The sequence below is a fragment of the Equus caballus genome, chromosome 27, assembly GCF_041296265.1.
Source record: "Equus caballus isolate H_3958 breed thoroughbred chromosome 27, TB-T2T, whole genome shotgun sequence".
Classification (NCBI taxonomy): Eukaryota; Metazoa; Chordata; class Mammalia; order Perissodactyla; family Equidae; genus Equus; species Equus caballus.
In genome coordinates this window covers 38,676,972-38,696,352 of record NC_091710.1, presented here as the reverse complement: position 1 = coordinate 38,696,352, position 19,381 = coordinate 38,676,972, and the positions used below count along the sequence as shown (strand labels likewise).

The following is a 19,381-nucleotide window of genomic DNA, read 5'->3' as shown; positions in this document are numbered from 1 at the left end:
TTCTTCAAAAATATTCTGCAGTTTTTTACAGATCTAGTACTTTCCTTGTTAAATTTATTCCTAAAGACTTTTTTTCCCCAATAGCTTTGGATACCTTTATCAGAAGAGATTTCCCCCCACTTCCATTTCTACTGGGTATTATTGCTATGATAAAGAAAAATATGTGCACACTTATTTCATAACCAGCTACTTTACCAGTTTACTTTGTTCACTTTAGTACCTATTCTTCAGTGTCTCTGTGGGTTCTCTTAGAAAAAAATATAAAATTTGTTTCCCTCCTTTTCTAATATTTATTCAAATTAATTAATTTCTTGTCATAATTCTTTCCAAACAATGATGATGGTACAGAGGGGAATCCCTGTTTAATTCCTAATTTTGATGGAGATATCTTTGGAGTATTTTTATCTACACTGGTGTTTGAGATTGGCATTAGGTAACAACCTTCACTTTAAATCACTGCCTTCTTAGGTGTATTTTACTTAATTTTCATTAGGAATGACTTCAAACTTTATCTACTGCTGTTGATTATATGACTTCAGTCCTTTCAGGACAGATTATACGTCCTTCTGTCCTTGTTGATATAATAAGTTATGTTGACAGACTTCCTGATAATGAATCATGATTATATTTCTGTAACAAACCCTACTGACGACTGTCTAATAACTATTTTTTTGGTGAGGAAGATTAGCCCTGAGCTAACCTCAGTGCCAGTCTTCCTCTGTTTTGTACGTGGGACGCCTCCACAGTGTGGCTGATGAGTAGAGCAGGTCTGTGCCCGGGATCCCAATCTGGGCCCCAGGAGCAGAGCGCAGAGAACTTTAACCACTCAGCCACGGGGCCAGCCCCCTAATAACTTTTATATCGGTGGATTAAATTTGCTTACTTTTGAATTTCTATTAATATCTGAGAATGATCTACTGTTTTCACTGAACTATCACCTCTCCTTTCACAGTCCCCCATAAAGGTCTCTATTCTGATTCTTGTTGTTTCTGTAGTTCTCCTCAGACAGGATACACCAATATCTTGTTTTCCCCCTGACAGGTGAAGGGTCTCTTGCGTGAGTGTAGGATTCTTGAGTTGCAGTCCTTTTTTGTCCATGTATAGGATGTTATTTCACTTTCATCTACTTCTTGTGTTGTAAGTAGGATTGTCTAACGTTAGTCTGGCTCTTTCTCATTGTACATAACTTGTTCCTTCAGGCTGGAAGCTTAGATTTTTACTTTTTCCTTTGAATTCAGCAATGTTATCAGAATATACATAGGGGTGGGTGTGTGTGCACTTTCCCCTCCTGACTAGACAAGAGTTAGCTGTTTTGATCTACAGTCTCAAGTCTTTCTTCATTAAAGATTCTCCTTTATTATGTATTTAATTACTGCCTCTCCACCATGTTTTTGTTTCTCCTTTAGAACTCCTTTATATCAGATGTCCAAGATTTGTCCTTAAGCCTCTAATCATTTTCCTGTTGATTTTATATCTTAGTACTTTTTGCTGTGTTAATGACATAATTCTTCCCCTCAATTTTCTAGGCCAATAATTCGAGACTTAACAGCATTCATCCTCTTTTTCAAATAATCTAACTATTAAATGTGAAAGTCATTTTTTCTAGTTTTAAAGAATTTATAATTCATTTTGCTGAAGTGCTCTCATTATTTTGTTGTAGCGTGTATTTTTGTCAATACATCCGTTTTTACTAGATTTCACATGTTCTAATGCTCTGCTTCTATGTCCTCTCTCTGGCTGCTGGATCCCTTTTACATGCACTGTTCAATTCATTGGCCTAGTCACAATTCTCACTCACCCTTACAGCTGGACCCAACTGCTAGGTAGCTTTAATGGCAGCATGCTGACAGTATTTGGAAGTCTCACTCCAAGAGGGAAGCACTGTTCTGGCTAGAAGGTTGTCAGTCTCACATTGATACTATAAGAAGAAACCTCTCTATTCCTCAGTTTCCTCAGCTGCAAAGGCAAACGCTCTCCCAGGTTCAGGGTAGGGAGGATGCCACCTATCTGTTCAATGACACCCCTGCCTATCAATATCTTGAAGGGGCAAAAGTCTGCTATTCTTGGAAGGGAGGGAGGTACCAATAATAGGAGGGGTTGCATGGAGCCCCTCCAACCAAGTTTTCTCCAAGAACTGCAGAGCTCTGATCTTTACCCCAGGCAATCTCTGAAAGAGCCAGAACCTAAAACCTTGTTGCTCATATCCTTCACATCACAGCAGCTGCTCTGCTAATAACAAATCAGTTCCCAATATCCTGTCAATTTATTCTCTGTGATATTCTATCTGGATTCAACCTTCCCTTCCTATTTCTAAGGCCACCATTCAAGCTAGGACTTCATCCTCTCATATGTAGGTTCCAGGTTTCTTCATTGATCTCTCAGACTAAAGTCTGGCCACTCGCATCCACTCTGCACAAAACTTACTGGAAAAAGATCCCTCTTGGTTACTTCTGATCTTCACATAAAACAGGTTCAGCAATATAGGATATGATTGCCAAAAGTAATATGTAAAATGATATGACTGCTAGTACTGTTGCTCATTTAATTAACAGCAAACAAACCCTTAATGAAAATAATTTAAGTATGTTATTTTAACAAAAACACATATAAATGAAATTAAGATTTTGACTACTGTTACTGAATCATGTGAAAAGTGCTGAATGAATGCTAATCAAAATTAAAATATACATTATGTGGCATACACAAAACTCTCTTTGGGGAGCCCCAGTAGGCACTTCAAAAAGACATAGTCACCCTCCAAAACAGCTGAAACTGTGAAGAGAACCTATAACTATTAAGATGCTATAAAAAGAGAAAAAACTATAGTTTTATATGAATCCAAATTTAAAACATCAAGGGCTAGATTTCCAAAGTTAAGGTATAATTGTGTGATTGAACTGTCTCTCTCCTGGGCACTTTAATATTAATTCTCCAGGGAGAGTAGGAGAATTAACGAAGGTAATAACACTTTGGAATAACAATGCTAGGCCAGCTAGTATAACAAGAATAACAATACATAATGTTCATTATTTTGAGGGGTTTATCGCCTACATCCCACTTCACCACTCCTTCCCTTACCCCCATTCTGTTTTTCTCAGCATGGGTGACTGACGTATCTAGAAGAAACAGTACTTCTAGTTGTCTCTACATTGTAGAGAAACAGGTTAGCCATGGCACCCTGGAGACCTTGGACATATCCACATAGGCCACATAGGTACAGACTGAACCACAGCTGAATCTAAGTCTTGGCAAAGGGCCTTGTGATCCTCCTGGAACCCAGAACATGAGAACACGGGAGGCTTGTGAGAAGCTGCTATGTGGCCACTCTTCACTCGCCTCCCTCTCTGCCCTAGAAGGCTGTCACGTCTCTTCCCGGTTCTGATGAAACATGAGACCTTTCTGCCTCACTCTCTGAGGGCACACCTCCATTCTATAAAGTAGCTTAGCTGCAGCATAGCACTGGTGCCTCAGCAACAGGTGTCCCACCACTCATGTTACAATTGTCATCTGTCCTTTTTTGTTTCAGGCTCACCCTTGTGGAATATGGAACAAGGGACATGGGGAGCTGGCACCTTCGGAAATTTTTCTTTTCTCTGCCTATGTAAATAACAAACTCTCTGATGCTCTCTGAATCTTTACTGGCCACATATGTCAGGTCTTCTTGCCTTGCTTAATGCTTGACATCCACTTAATCTCAATCTTCATTAGTGAGCCAACAGGAAGTAGGGAGGGAAGAAATGAAAAGATTCGGGGAGGGATAGAACCCCAGAAGTCAGTACATTAACAGTTCTACACAATTTTCCAAGTAAAGAATGAGGAAGACCTAGACTATATTCTCCTACTCCCCTCTAATAACATCAAGAGAGAGAATAGGCCCAGTAGAGTGTAGCCAAATTCCATAATTTGGATAACTGAAACATGCAGCAAGGCAAGAGATCATGCTCAACTCATCAAATCTCAATTTGAACTAAAGTTTAAAAGATTATCACTTAATTTGTAAAATCTTACCTCACATGCAATAATATGTGTCTTTACATAAAAAGACTTTCTGAAGATTAAATACATTACCATCATGGGAAACAAAGTTAAATGAAGATTTAGCATAGCACTTCTGAAAGACTATCAACATGTACGAAAAACAGATATAAACAGTTCAGTCTAGTAACTTGGGGACGGTATAACTGGCTGTACTGTATCCCTCAAGACAGCAACCACCATGCTGTAGATTTGAAAACCACTAGGATTTGTCATATCCTATTTCCTTCCCTAGTTCCTCTCGTTTTTTCTACCTGCTTCATCCTGATTCTGTATTTTTTCTTACTGTAACTATAATTTGGAATGCCTTCCAATCTCTCCATTCACCTTCATTACCACTTCCTTTAAGACAGAGCAAACATGCTTTTTTTGGCCTCTTTCCCCTCCCCAAAGCCCCAGTGCACGGTTGTATATCCTAGTGATATGGTGTCCTAGTTCTATGGGAGCTGCCGCCACAGCATGGCAGCTGACAGACGGGCAGCGTGGTTCCACAACCAAGAAGTGCACCCACACTGCCAAAGTGGTGAGCACCAAACTTTACCCACTAGGCCATCAGGGCTGGCTCAGCATTCTTTTTTCAAAGTAATCTTGGCTACCCCTATCCCATAAAGAGAATAAAAGCAACATAAATTAGTGGTCTAACTCAGTGCTTCTCAGATTTTAATGTGCATATATTCATATTAAAACATCTGAAATCTTGCTAAAATGCATACTGAAGAACAATGCATACTCATTCAGTTGATATAAGGTGGGGCCCAAAAGTGTACATTTCTAAAAAGCACCCAGATGATGCCAATGCTGATTGTCCATGGTTCACATTTTGAACTGCAAAGATTTAGCAGACTAATCTGACTTTGCAGTACACTAGTTTGACTCTGCATATATTCGATTCTGCTATCAAGTCTTTTATTTTTGTGTGTGTGCCTTAAAGTGGGGCTCTCACTGATAGATGGTCTTGAATGCCTATTGATCAAATGTGAAAGCACGTTTTTGGCAGGTAGCTTTATATTTAAATATGAGAGAAGAGAGCACATAAAACAGAATGTCAATGTTTGCCCTGAAGTAAAAAAGCTGAATTGCCTATATGGAAGCATAACTCCTCAGAATAAAGGGGGTTTCAAAAATATGAATACACTGATATTTTTAGGCTTAGGTAGACACAGCCATAAGTTGGCTAAGGGTCCTCTAAAAGCCTGCTACTCAGAGAGTAGTCCACAGACCAATAATGGTAATACACAGGAGGCTGTCAGAAACACAGACTCTCAGGTCCCTCTCCAGACCGACTGAATCACAATCTGCCCTTGAACAAAATTCTAAAGATTTGTATGAAATATTCAAGTTTAAGAAGTATTGCCCTAGTACACTCAAACTAACTAGCTGAATGAGAATGCTGGTATAATAAATGTTAGTTTTTCTACAGTTGTTCGTTTGACAAAAAGCATTTTTGTGTGGGCAAGATACCAGGGAATAAAAAGTTCAATGAGTTACTCAAAGGGCTTCTCTCAAAATGCCATTGAACGTTTTCTAGTGGCACCAAAAGTAATCTTGCAGAAAGCATAGCAGCTGTATTTTCATTCATTTGAATGGTTTCAGATCACTAACTAATTTATTACATAAATCAGCTCCTCCCAAACTATATAACTGGAAAACTATTTCAAGGATAATAGATATGCTGAGAAAAATGTTATCCCTGTTCAAATTTGCTTATTTACCCATCAACTCAGATTCTTCACATAGGGATACGGATAGGAGCCAAGGACTTGAAGCATACATGAAGTAATGAAATGAAAAAAAAGGTGCATGTATTCTTTTTTAAATCCATAGTTTTCAGTAGATTTTTCAAGAATTCCATTACCCAAAAACGGTTAAGATTTTTGCTGCCAAAGTTTACAAGTAGATTTTTTTACTAGGATTTTTCCAGAACCTTTACTATACTTATATGTATTGTGAGCTTCCAAGAGAGGGAGTTAGCAGTGTGTAGTGATTTTTCAAACTTTTCTGATTATAAGCCTAGAATACTTTGTTCTTAAGCACCAAATACTATCTCCATAAGCCCAGAAACACCCAAAGCCGTAGCCAAAAAGTATCCCTTGCAAACCTGAAGGAGTGTCTTTTAGCTAACATTCCAAATTATAGCTAGTAAAACTATTTTTAACCTAGTGCCAGCCATCAGTAACTTCTTCAAAATTCATAGAAAATCTATTTTTTAAAAAAGTGGCTTGTCCTTAACACTATAAAGAGATCTTTGATATGATACTCAATGGCAGATTCAATAAAATATGGGTTAATGTTTTACCTCATTAAGATTCAGTTCCTGAAAGGCTAAGAGCAAACTTGTTTTAAAAGTAGTTTCATCTATATGATAATCAAAAATTGAAATGTAAAGGCCCACATTGCTTTAAATGAATCAATCAAGGATCTAACTTTGACTGAAGTGTTAGATATAGGACACTTTAGTCACGACTAAAGTGCTGGATGTGGTACAAGATGTAATATTAAAAGAGAGTGAATAATAAAACTGGGCATTTTGGCAATTTTAAAGTAACCTATAAGATTTGGAAAACTTCTGAGCTCATAGTAAGCACATATATAGGAAATATAAGAAGCTTTAAGAATGACAAAAAAAGAATAAATGCCATGTTTTAAAATATCTACATTAAACAATGTATTTGTTTAATGTATTTGACAAGTTTTGCAAAAAAATTACAAAGGTAGCTAAAAGTGACTTTGTTCAAGTAGGTCTAGAACAATGCCTACCCATCTAGCCATACTGAAATTAAATATGCAACATGCCACAGTAAGGTTACCAACATTCACAATGACTGATATTCAACAAATTTCTGTACTTACCAATATTTTTAACTCTGCTTTTCAGCTGAGTAGAATGTCTTTTCTTACTCTTTGACTTGGGAGTTTTATCTTTAGATGCCAGGCTGGCCTGTGCAGATGCTTTTCTTGTCTTGAATGTTTTAGTTACTGTTGCCGGATCTACTGGATCAGGCATACTGCTAAAGCTTTCTAATGACTCTTCATCAAACTGGCGTCTTCTCCTGCTGGTATCTAATTGATTTTTGCGATTACTATTTGTAGTTTTCTCTACAGACACTGCAAATCCAGTCTTGATAAACGGTTTTTCTACTTCACCTTCTTGGTCATGCAACCATGGTGTCCTACTGTTTTCCACTTCTTCTTCGGGCTGTTTTTGATTCCTTACCAATGAAAATAAGTTTTCATAGATTACATTGATAGATTTCTATGTTTACTGAAAACTCCAGATAAACTTAATTTATACTAGTAGATTTAAGAAAATAAAATTGTCAACAGGCTATAAAAATATTTTCACAAAAATATGCATTAAATATGAAAATATTACATAGGCAAATGTACTAAATTACTTTAAACTTTGATCTTGGAGCCTTTCACTAAACCATTTTCACTGGCAAAAGTTCCAAAGATCTAGCATTCATGATGGAAAAGAGAGGGAAAGAAAAATAAAAGGAGGATGAGACAGATATAAAAAAAAACCCCCCAAAACTTGGAAGAACAGTTGAGAAAGAACTGTAGTAGAGGGTTTGGGAATATTCACGGATCTGTGTCACCTAAAGCAGTTCAAAGAGAACCCGAATTTGCTGAAAACAACTGGCCATAGTTGTTTCTTTCTCCACACATTAAGTCTAGTTTAATTCCGTTGGTCTAATGTCATTTTCCAAATGTTATCTGCTAAACACTGGCATCCCTTAATATGTTAATAGGTATTCACTGGTCATCTAAGTTTGGGAAAAAATAGGCAAAACAAAGTTAAACAGATCTCTGGGATTTCTCAGAACTTTTAATATGCCAGCGTGCTTTACAAATGTCTTAGAAGGGAACACAGTGAGGAAGACGTCCAAAGCTTTTTATCACAGAACCTGACAGGGACAACAGTGTTCCTAAGAATGTAATTTGGGAGACACTGATCAACAGGATTTACCCTAAGACAAAGGATAGCAAACCTACAGTTGGCAGGCCAAATTCAGCCTGCTGACTGTTTCTGTATGGCCTGAGAGCTAAAATTATTTTTATATTCTTACATGGTTGGGAAAAAAAAAAATCAAAGGAAGAAAAATAGTTTGTGACATAAATTATATAAAATTCAAATTTCAGTGCCCATAAATAAAGTGTTATTGGAATGCACTCATTTGTTTATATACTGTTTATGGCTGCTTTCATGCAAGAATGGCAGAGATAAATGGTTATGACAGATACTGTATGGCTTGCAATACTTAACTATCTAGCCCTTTATAGGAAAGACCCTGACTCAAGACCACAATGTTTCATCTGACCTCTTATTATCTCCAGCCATTTAATTAAGGACATCTATAATAGCTGAGACTTTTGGGAGGAGATGAGGTCTAATCTGAAGTAGGTCAAATATCTCAAATAACATTAGGTATCCAGATCCATGTTTTTGCTATCAGTTATATAAAATATAGATAAAAATGAAGTAGGGACGTTCCTGTAGGAAGGTTATTCATTAACACTTTGAATAAATGTTTACTGCTTGTGATGGAGATTCATTCAACCATCATTTCTGGATGGCAGCTGTGCACTAACACTGTTAGGCTCTGACCACAGAATACTTTTATAGAGCAACATGAGATTTAACAGGAAAATATGGTTCGTCCAGCTAAGAAAAACAAAGTCAGGAAGGTCAATCACCGCCTTCCTAGAGGCAAATACAAAGTTGAATTCTAAGAGTTTTTGGTTAATCATGTAAAAAAAAAAAATCATGATTTAACAATTAAACAGTGTCAAAATGCTAATTTAAGAGCCCAAGACATGCCCAATCACATAACTGAAGGGAAAAGCAACGTGAATTATATATTTGTAAATGGCTAGGAAAGACAAAAATCATAGAGATACTTTTGACAGAACAAATATTAGGCTCAACTGACTTCTAATTTTTAATCCTTCTAAAAAGTTTTTTCTGAAGTAAATAACAATAACAATAAAAAGGCTCTAATATTTTCACCAGCTGGCCATCAAATCATTTTCTGGATTAACACAATCATTACAAACATTATTTATCTACCTATAAAAATGCTTACACAATGATTAACCTGACTGAATCCAACTAGTCCTCCAAACAATTTGAGTCAAAAAGTTTATTTGGGAAGATTATCATATTAAAAAATAATAAATGTTGAGAAACAGAAAAAAATCCTGACTATGACTGGCGCTGTTTCGCTAAAACTTCTTGGCTAAACTTGTTTTCATAATCTAACAGTATTCAAAATTACATTTGGAGAGGCCTTAGGGACTTATTCTAATGAGGAGCTATGAATCAAATAAAGGAGCCATCACTTTACAACAACTATCCTCTAGTAGTTAATATTAGTTTCTAGTCCTAAATTAGTGATCTTAAAGACAGATATCAAATCAAGGGCAAAAGACATTCTATGGGTTGGGTCTTATCCCTCCAAAAGGAATCTCACAGGACACCCTGATCAAACCCTTAACGGCTCCCGTACCAGGGTTAGCAGCAGGTGTATGCCTGAGACGGCTGCTAAGACGTGAGAGTTTCATATTCTCAGCACCATCGAGCCAAACAATCACAAATGTGCTCCCTAACAGCATTTTCAAATTACATATAATTAGATGTAATCACAAAAGTGATATTTAAGCAAATGATGGGTTATGTTCATAACCAAATACCTTTGTTTTTCTGCTCCAATAGAAGAACTGCTTTCAAAAGGTTTTGGAAAAGCCATATATTCTGTTTTCCCTGAAGAATTCTGGGCTAATGGTTGCTGCTGTTCAGTGGGTGCAGAAATATTCTGAGAAAAATCTCCAAAATTAGAAGGAAATAAAGGGCTGAAATTCATACCTAATAAATAAAAGATATGGGTAAGACAACAATAAAGAAGTGCCTTTAACTGTAATATAAATTACAAGACAGTTTTAATAAAATCAGCAATTCAAATCCACCAAAACACAAAATTATTAAAATAAACTAACACTCATTTAATTAATCACGGTTTATAGCTCAGCCCACTGTTTCCAGCATTGGTAATACAAAGACAAACAATGATCCCTATCTCCTTATGGGCATAAAGTTAGGAACCATAATAGTACCTGACATTTATCAAATTATTACTGGCTGCTAGACTCTACTGTAGGCACTTTACATGTTATCTCATTTAATGCTCAAAACAGGGCTATGACATAGGCATTGTATTCATTTTACCAGTGAGAAAATAGGCTCAGAGATCAAACGTCTAGTAAATGGAAGAGCAGGTTAGATCTTGGGTCTGCATGACTCCAAAGCTTATTTATGTTCTTTCCACTCCAATCAGGAAGCAGAATACAATTAAATACTTACCATATAGTGCTGTAACAGAGGAATCTGCAAGGGGCTACCAACAACTTGGGAAAGAAAGGTATCAGAGAAGGCTCCACAAAATTTACCTCATTTGTGAAAAATGAAGAGTTTGAACAGGGTTGGCACTGATATGAAGCATATCACAGTGACAAGGAACTGCACGTACAATTTCTTATATTATTTGTTACTTAAAACCCTACTCGATGGGCTGCCCAATGGTGTAGTAGTTAAGTTCGTGTGTTCCACTTCTGTGGCCCAGGGTTCTCCAGTTGGAATCCTGGGCACAGACCTACACACCACTCATCAAGCCATGCTGTGGCAGCATCTCACATAGAAAACAGAGGAAAATTGGCAAAAGATGTTAGCTCAGGGCCAATCTTCCTCAGCAAAAACAAAAAGCCTGCTCAAAAAACGTTTGCTGCCAATATTAATTGACAACCAAGAACTAACAAGCTTGTTAAATTTTTTAATTCCATCGTTTTTATAATCCTGTTAAGGAAATACAGTGTGATATTTTAATTTATTTATATTTATATTCACAAAGCCCTCCCAACCCTTTTTCTCCTCCTATATTCCCTGGCAAACATCTTCAACTCCTCCTCCTTCATGATTCATCTCACCTAACTGGTCACTTAACTTCTACCTCCAGAATGTCTTTTGAATTCCACCTTCTTCTTCACCCCTGCCTCCGATGCCTTAGGTCAAGCTATCATTCTGTCCCTGAGAGTATGCAACAGCCTTCTATTTTCTACTCAGCAGCTATACTCTTAGCTCCTTCTCTCCAATCTCTCCTCAACACTATCACCAGTATATCCTCTCTAAAATATAAATCTCATGCTATCCCCTGCTCAAAATTCTTCAACGGCCCCTCTAGTCTGCAATGGAAATTCTAAGCTTCTGTGCACAGCACAAAGAGCCTCCACTGCTCTCCAGCCACATCAGTTACTCTTCCCCAGCCATGGCCCTACATCCTAGCCACACTTAATGACCTCCCAATTCCCTAAGTGATACACTGTTTCATTGCTTTGTAAATCTAGATAGTTCCATTGATTAGAAAGCCCTTTCCCTCCTAACCCCCCTGGAAATAAATTCTATTTGTTCTTTAGCTTAAATAACACTTTTTCTGGAAAAAACATATTTGCGGACAATCTTTTGCCCCAAGGAAGAGTCAGTCACTCACCTCATTTGCATCACTGCTATGGCACTCATGGTGCTGCACTAAGGATTTACTGACATTCTTGGCTTCCTCACTAGACTCTGAATTCCTTAAAGCATTAGTCTTACTCATCTGACTCCCAGTCATTTAAATAGTGTCTGGCATGTAATGCGTGCAGAAAAAAAGGCTAAATAAAAGGCTAAGCTAAGTAAAATTAAAGATAAGCCTAAACTAAGCACTCACCTTTAGTGTAGTAGTATATCTCCCTACCAAGACATGAAGCTACTCTATTATCTTGTCTTACTCATCCTCACTCTCCTAATGTTTCGCACAGTGCCTGGCATACAGCAGTCACTGGATAGGTTAATTCCTTTTCTCCTTACTAAATAGTTGTTGCATAATTCAAAGGTATAAGACTAAGTAATCATTCATAAATACACAGTTCACTTAATTTCATTAGCAACCATATTATGATTAAACATTTCCTATCATTCCAAAAGAGAATGATAAAAATCCATGCAGCAGACTAATGATATTCTCAAACACTCTGCATTTACTTGTCTTCCCTTTACATTTTTAATCACTTACCTGGTGCAAATGATGAAAAATTCGTAAACCCAGGTAGGTTAAACAAATTTACAGGCTGTGTTGGAAAGCTGAAAGGACAAAATAAACTGGGAGGAGGAGGGTGTGATGCACTGCTGCCTCTCTCCTTGCTTCCAGGTTTTTCCGGATGCTGATTTTGTTGGCGCATAAGTTCATTTAGCATTTGTTTCAACCTATAAAATTTTACTAAGTCAGTAATTTAAAAATCAATTCTATTAGCATCTATTTAAAGTACATTGAGAAAGAATATATATACGAAATGATTCAACAGTATGCAGAACACACTGACTGCTCTGATATTTACTACAACAGATATCTGCTTGTCCTGTACACTCAGCCTTTGGAACAAGAACTAACTGCCCTTAGCACTTCTATCAGACAGTAAGCATAACCACAAGAAGCTCATTTTTGTTGTTGTTTACAGCTTTACTGAGGTGTAATATACACACCATATAATTTACCAAAGGTAAGTGTAAAGCTGAATACTATAAAATTTTAAGAACAAAAGTCAAGTCCACAGTATTAAAAGTGAACACTGGGCAAACCACTGTTTATAAAATTCTTGAGTGACACAGAATATCTGAATAGGCAATTTGGCTCCTGCCCTTTTCTCCCAGAGGTAACTGTGAAACCCCTGCTCAGTGTGAGCTCTGACTACACAGTCACACTGCTTCTAAGACACAGATTACCTCTGCACGTTATTCTGTTGCCACGTTAGCTGAGTATAGCACTGGTTCAACTGGTGCATGATAAGGTGGACTTGAGGAGACGCAACATTGCTGGGCATAACACTGTAAGGACCCGTGAGAAGAGTTTGTAGCAGACAAGACAGAGTCTATGGAAAGAAAAATTTTGTTATAGTTACTGATGACTTGAGAAAAATGTGTATTGCTTCAAAAACAAGATAAAAAAATTTTACTGTCATAGTAAACTCTACCTGCTGGTCTTGCATCAAAGTCTGACAAATATTGACACTGAAATCAAGCTGTTTCTTTAGCTGATTGATTTGTTCTTGCCATTGTTCTTTCTCTTCTACATAAGAGAGTTCTGACACCCAACGAAGGTTTTCCTGCCGTTGCATGCTGATATTCTGTTGTCTTGTTTTGGCTAAAGGACGATAATTTCCATCTGCTGAAAAAGGGCGATTGTTCTTCCACCTAACACAAGATTTAAAGCATTAGGTCATCATATGTAATTATTTGATTTTTAAAATCCAGCAATAAACCCTGATACCCTGGCCCACAGGCCAGTATTCTTTTTTTTTAATGCTTTTTGGTGAGGAAGATTGGCCCTGAGCTAACATCTGCTGCCGATCTTCCTTTTTTTGGCCTCTCTAAAGTCCCCATACATAGTTGTATATCCTAGTTGTAAGTCATTCTAGTTCTTCTATGTGGGATGCCATCACAGCATGGCTTGATGAACGGTGTGCAGGTCCATGCCCAGAATTTGAACCAGCGAACCCTGGGCCGCCAAAGCAGAGTGCACAAACTTAACCACTTGGCCATGGGGTCAGTCCCTCTCTTTTTAAGTTCAAAGGACTTTAAAAGCATGGAAAATGGGGCCAGCCCCATGGCTGAGTGGTTAAAGTTCCATGCGTTCTGCTTCAGCAGCCTGGGTTTGTGGGTTCAGATCCTGGGTGTGGACCTACTCCACTCATCAGCCATGCTGAAGAGGTATCCCAAACACAAAATAGAGGAAGACTGGCATGGACCTTAGCTCAGGGCTAATCTGCCTCAAAACAAAAAGAGGCAGATTGGCAATGGATGTTAGTTCGGGGCACATCTTCCTCACTAAAAAAAAAAAGTATGGAAATAGAGATGGGAAATGTTCCAGATTTCTAGCCTTGTATCATTTTTTATTCTCTTCCAGTCTTTTTTCCTTTATGTTTTACACAGAAGTGTCCACATAATTTTGTATCCTATGATTTTTAATTTCTGCTTAATTCCCCAAAACAGGGGAGAAGATCAAAGCTTACGAATCTTGATCCAGTCTAGGTGGAATGTATCTTGGCAACACTCTTGTGGTATAATAAAAAATATATTTGGTCTTTGTTCTAGGTTCCTGGCACAGAGCTCCTAAAACTCTATCTCCTAAGTACAGGAGTGTCTTTGTTATTTATAATGAGCCCCTTTCAACCATACCTGAGTTTATGCTAACAACTCTTGGCAAGATCTAGATAGTTTCATGATGGGGGCTGGTTGCCAGAAAAACCAAGCAGGTGTTTAGAGGGTGGGAACTTTTAGCCCCATGTCCTAACCTCCAGGGAGGGGAGGGGCCAGAGATTGAGTTTAATCACCAGTGGCCAGTAAATTTAATCAATTGTGCCTATGAAATGAAACCTCCATAAAAACCCCTAAACAAGGCAGTTAGGAGAACTTCTGGGTTGGTGACCAACTGAAGTTCTGGGAAGGTGGTCAGCCGCCAGAGAGCGCATGGAAGAAGCTCTGTGCCACTCCTCAACTCATACCTTGGCCTATGCACCTCCTCAATTTGGCTGTTGCTGAGTTGTATCCTTTATAAGAAACCAGTAAACACAAGTGTTTTCCTAAGTTCTGTGAATTGTTTTAGCAAATTATGGAACCTGAAGAGGGGTTGTGGAATCCCAAAATTTGTAGCCAAGTCAGACATAAGTGTGGGTACCCTGGGGACTTGGGACTTGCAACTGGCATCTGAAGTGGGGGCAGGCTTATGTGACTGAGTCCCTTAACTTGTGGGGTCTGCCCTAGCTCCAAGTAGTTAGTGTCAGAACTGAATTAAATTGTAAGATATTCAGTTGGTCCAGAGAATCAGAGAATTGCTTGGTGTCAGAAAGACCCAAGACTCTTCAAATCAAGCAAAAAATTGAAACAGTGAAACTAACCTATTTTTAGTTTCCTTTACATTATAAGAGTTATGATTCACACTGTTAGGAGGATACATGGAAGAGTTATCATTGGAACTAGCATCTTGCTCTTCTTCTTCCTCATCTTCATCTGTCCGAACAATTCCTTCAGAAAGGTAACCATCTTCATCTCCTTCTTCATCTAGTGCACACTGGGTAGAACCTCCCCAAGTTGCCATTGTTCTAGAGATTAAGAGACAAAAACCAAGAGATCATTCTGGAGATGAGCTAAATACTTTACCACCTACTATGTACCAGACATTGTACCAAATATATACATGTACGCATGTATGTATATGCACATATGTGTATATATAAAATTTCATTTAATCACAGTAACTACAAGATGGGTGGTACTCTCCCCACTGCTGTTATATAAATATATTTACTCTGCCTTTCAGAAAACAATTCTTCAAATAACTTAAAATAGTAATCACATCCCCTGGAACCCTTTTCCTAAACTAAATCCCCCTCAACTTTCAACTTTTCCTTGAGTGACAGTTTTCTAGATCAGAGCTGTCCAATAGATAACTTTCTGCAATGGTAGTAACAATCTATATCTGTGCTGTCCATACAGTGACCACTAGGTACACATGACTAATAAGCACTTAAAATATGCCTGGTGTGACAGAGAAAATGAATTTTTAATTCTATTTAATTTTAATTTAAATAGCCACCTATATCTAGTGGCTGCCATACTGGAAAGCAGAATTCTAGATCTATGGTTCTAAAACCTAGATGCTTATCAAAACTTTTTAAAAACTTTTTAAAAGTACAGATAGATATGTGGTACTCAAAATAGAATAAAATATTATAGATATAGTGTGATCAATAAAAAGCATACTGAGACTCCCAGAACAGAAAAAGTTCTTCTAAGAGGAAGAAAGAGAAGGGGCTTGGTGCAATGTTCCAGAAATGCCATCTGAGGATATTAAAAGGTGAGGTCACAACAAATTTGGGTTTCAAAATTTTAGATGTGAATACTACTATATAGATAAGTAATTAACTGATCTTACAGATAACCAACTCTTTTAGAAATATTCTTTTTTTTTTTAAGATATGCTTTTTTTTTGGTGAGGAAAATTGGCCCTGAACTAACATCTGTTGCCAATCTTCCTCTTTTTTTTTTCCCTCCTCAAAGCCCCAGTACATAGTTATATATCCTACTTATAAGTCATTCTAGTTGTTCTATGTGGGATGCTGCCACAGCATGGCTTGATGAGTGGTGTGTAGGTCCATGTCCAGGATCCAAACCAGCAAACCCCAGGCCACTAAAGCAGAGTGCACAAACTTAACCACTCAGCCACAGGGCCAGCCCCCAGAAATACTCTAAATGCAGAAATCTCAAACTTAAATCCTAAAAACGAAATGTTTTACATAATGTTTTAAGATCCTTAGGAAACTTAACAAACAGCAGATGCTCAATTTAAATTAAAAAGTGCTTATTTCTGCCTGATAGAAAAGCACTACAAAGTATCAAGCATTTTCTTTTTATAAGGTGAAAACTAAGAAAATAAGGTTTATATACTCAGGAAAATCTGTATCACCATTTAATCAAGTGTGTTAGTAATTAAAAAAAAGACAGAAGGTTGATGCTATGAGAAGTTAGAATAGAAAGCACCTGGATTTAGTTAAACTGACTCATAAAGGTCATGCTTAAACTAGCCTCACTGAAACAGATTTGTGCTGTGAAGTAGAGGGGAAATGACGCTACCTATCCCACAGGCCTTAGGTAGGTGATGTTAAAAAAAAAAAGACTCAAACAATTCTCTTACTTTTCTGTTCTACTTTGCTGAGGAGTACACAGGTTCTCAGATGCATCACTTCTCAGAGAAACAGCCACTGGAGATGCAGTTGCAGCTAGACCTTGCCTCCTCTGATGTTCAGCCATCAGAGCTTCAAGTTGCTTTCTTCTCTGTCGCAGCTCTTCCCTTAACATTTCATGTCTTCGCATTTCTGACCATAGCTATTATTTTAAAAATCAAAGTCAAGTTACTGTAAATATCTGGATTTGTTTCAGCCTTAAAGAATAACAGGTTAATCCTACTGTCAATACCAACAAACATTTCTATTCTCACTCTATCCTTTTTACATGAAGGTTAAAATATCCATAAATAAGAAAAAAATCAGGCAATCATTAATTCTCAATGAAAACAAAAATATTTCATCAACTATCTAGAAAAAGAAGAATAATGTTTTCTACAGATCACATGTAAACAAAATGCTAAAAGATAATTCTTTCTAATTGAGATGATTACTATTTGCTGCAGCTATCCTTTACCTATAATTCTGCCAAATATTTGCTAATAAAGAGCAAGACTATTCTGAAAAGATCCCAATTTAATTACTTTTTGGAAAAAGTTATTTCTTCTCCCAACTAAAAGACATAAAACAGGCTACATTTAAAAACACATTTTGCAGACAATCAATACTCCTTGTTAAGATATGACTTGACTCAGGAACAACAGGGTACAATGTACAATACCTCATTATCTACTACTGAAGAATCTTCAGGCTCAAAAACAGATTTGCTTGTACTGGTTTCATTTTCATTAACAGTTGGGGTTGAAGTAACAGCTGGAATATATTTTTTTGTGGGACAATTACCGGCACTAGTGGCTGACAGCTAAAAAAGGGTTGGTAAAAACTATTATGAATTAAAGCAGTTATGTTAATTTCATAAAAGCAGTTATTTTACTACTTCTCTAGGGCTCTAGTACCATACCTAATTTGTCATTACCAGACCTTAACTGCCATCATGATCCAAAGAAAACCTGACACATGAAAACACAGGCTAAAGTCAACGAGTAGTAACCAACCCTCAGCAACAACAGAGACAAAAGGGATAAAATGTTATTGCGGAAAATTTCATATACTCAACCCACTCTGGCATATATTCCTCTGGATGTCATTTAAATTGGAGACAAGGGAAAAGGATTAAACTGAAAAAGGTTAAGAGTCTAGAAAATAAACTTATATTAGAAACATCATTTGATGTGTTTCCCTTTCTTTGAAAACAAAACCTAACTGAAGAATAAAGCTAACCAATAAATTTTAAGAAAAATCTCAAAAAGAAGTGATATTCCCTTCCCATGTTAACCCTACTCCTGGTTACCTGACATGGTCAAGGATTGCTCATTCTCTGTTCAATCTCAAAGACCCATACACAGGGGGCTATTTAATAAGCAAAGGTATATACATTTAATATTCAAACTACAAATAAAATATCTTAATTCCCTTAGGTAACTCACAATGGCTTAAGAGCTTTATTATGTAATTTTGGGCCAGTAAAAGATGGAAATGATAGTCCATTAATTGCAAAGTTCAAACGAGAATATTTTAATATAATAAATAGCTATAAATATTCATATTCTGAACCTATAACTAGCTAGCCCAATGAGTGAAAAAATGGAAACAGAGTCAATTCCTAAGTGCTATCTTTCATAGTATAAATGTACAACCCTAACCCATTTTATTAGTTCATCCATTTCATTAATCATAAAATTAATAAATATAAATGTCACATCAGTACTAGAAAAAGACAAAGAGTACTGTCAATTGACATTAGGTTTTAAACATCTTTTTTCAGACAAAATGGAAAGAAAAACATTTCCTAATTACCTGTAGGTCAGGACATGCCTTTTGCAATGCTTGAATTTTCTCTTGAATCTCAATCAGTTTCTTTCTTTCCTCCTGCAATTGTTTGAGCTCTCTCTGTTGCTGCTGTAGTTTAGCCTCATAAAATTTCTCTCTATAATTAAATTGACATATTTGTGGACCCCAGTAAATCTGATGATAGCATTAAGCACGAATAATACAGCACACCTACCTGAGTACCTTCTCTGTAACAGGCGCTAAATTTTCATTAAACGAAAGCCATAAGCTTAACATACCTTGCCTTTTCATTTACTCCAGCATCTTTCTGTGTTTTATTGGCATTTCCTCTAGTGTTATTTGCATTTTGTTTGGTGTCGTCTTCTGCTGGGTAGAAATCATCCAAATTTGAAGTATGGGCAGACATAACTCCTTGGTCTGCTGCATCATCATCCTAAAACACCATCATTATATTAAAATTATCTTCATATCTAAAGGATTATCCAATTCATATAATTAGTAAATACCACCAGTCTATAAAATTCACATAACATAAAAATTAAAGCAGTAGATTTTTAGAGAACAATGAAGTTCATCCTTTATCAATGGCAGGAAATGAAGTGCTAAAACTGAAAACAGTATATTTAAAATTTAAGCTGCCAATTACCCAGTCATGAGAAATATTAAGTTGCTTTTTCTTATCTTGACCAGAGACCAAGCTACCAAACAATAACTATCTAGTGGATAT

The 19,381-nt window shown here is 36.9% G+C and overlaps 1 protein-coding gene across 50 annotated transcripts in view; it reads right to left on the bottom strand.

Moving 5' to 3' along the window:
• PCM1 (pericentriolar material 1) overlaps positions 1 to 19,381 on the bottom strand; it is an 85,943-nt gene that overhangs the window by 32,312 nt on the left and 34,250 nt on the right. For all 50 annotated transcript variants that reach the window (XM_070252894.1, XM_070252903.1, XM_070252927.1 and 47 more), the window contains 10 exons: positions 18,933 to 19,087; positions 18,661 to 18,790; positions 17,525 to 17,665; positions 16,815 to 17,005; positions 15,019 to 15,222; positions 13,096 to 13,315; positions 12,848 to 12,993; positions 12,141 to 12,331; positions 9,730 to 9,901; positions 6,886 to 7,244 (listed from right to left, as the gene is read on the bottom strand). In XM_070252894.1, the coding sequence (XP_070108995.1) occupies positions 6,886 to 7,244; positions 9,730 to 9,901; positions 12,141 to 12,331; positions 12,848 to 12,993; positions 13,096 to 13,315; positions 15,019 to 15,222; positions 16,815 to 17,005; positions 17,525 to 17,665; positions 18,661 to 18,790; positions 18,933 to 19,087 (1,909 nt within the window). The remainder of the gene's footprint in view (positions 1 to 6,885; positions 7,245 to 9,729; positions 9,902 to 12,140; positions 12,332 to 12,847; positions 12,994 to 13,095; positions 13,316 to 15,018; positions 15,223 to 16,814; positions 17,006 to 17,524; positions 17,666 to 18,660; positions 18,791 to 18,932; positions 19,088 to 19,381) is intronic.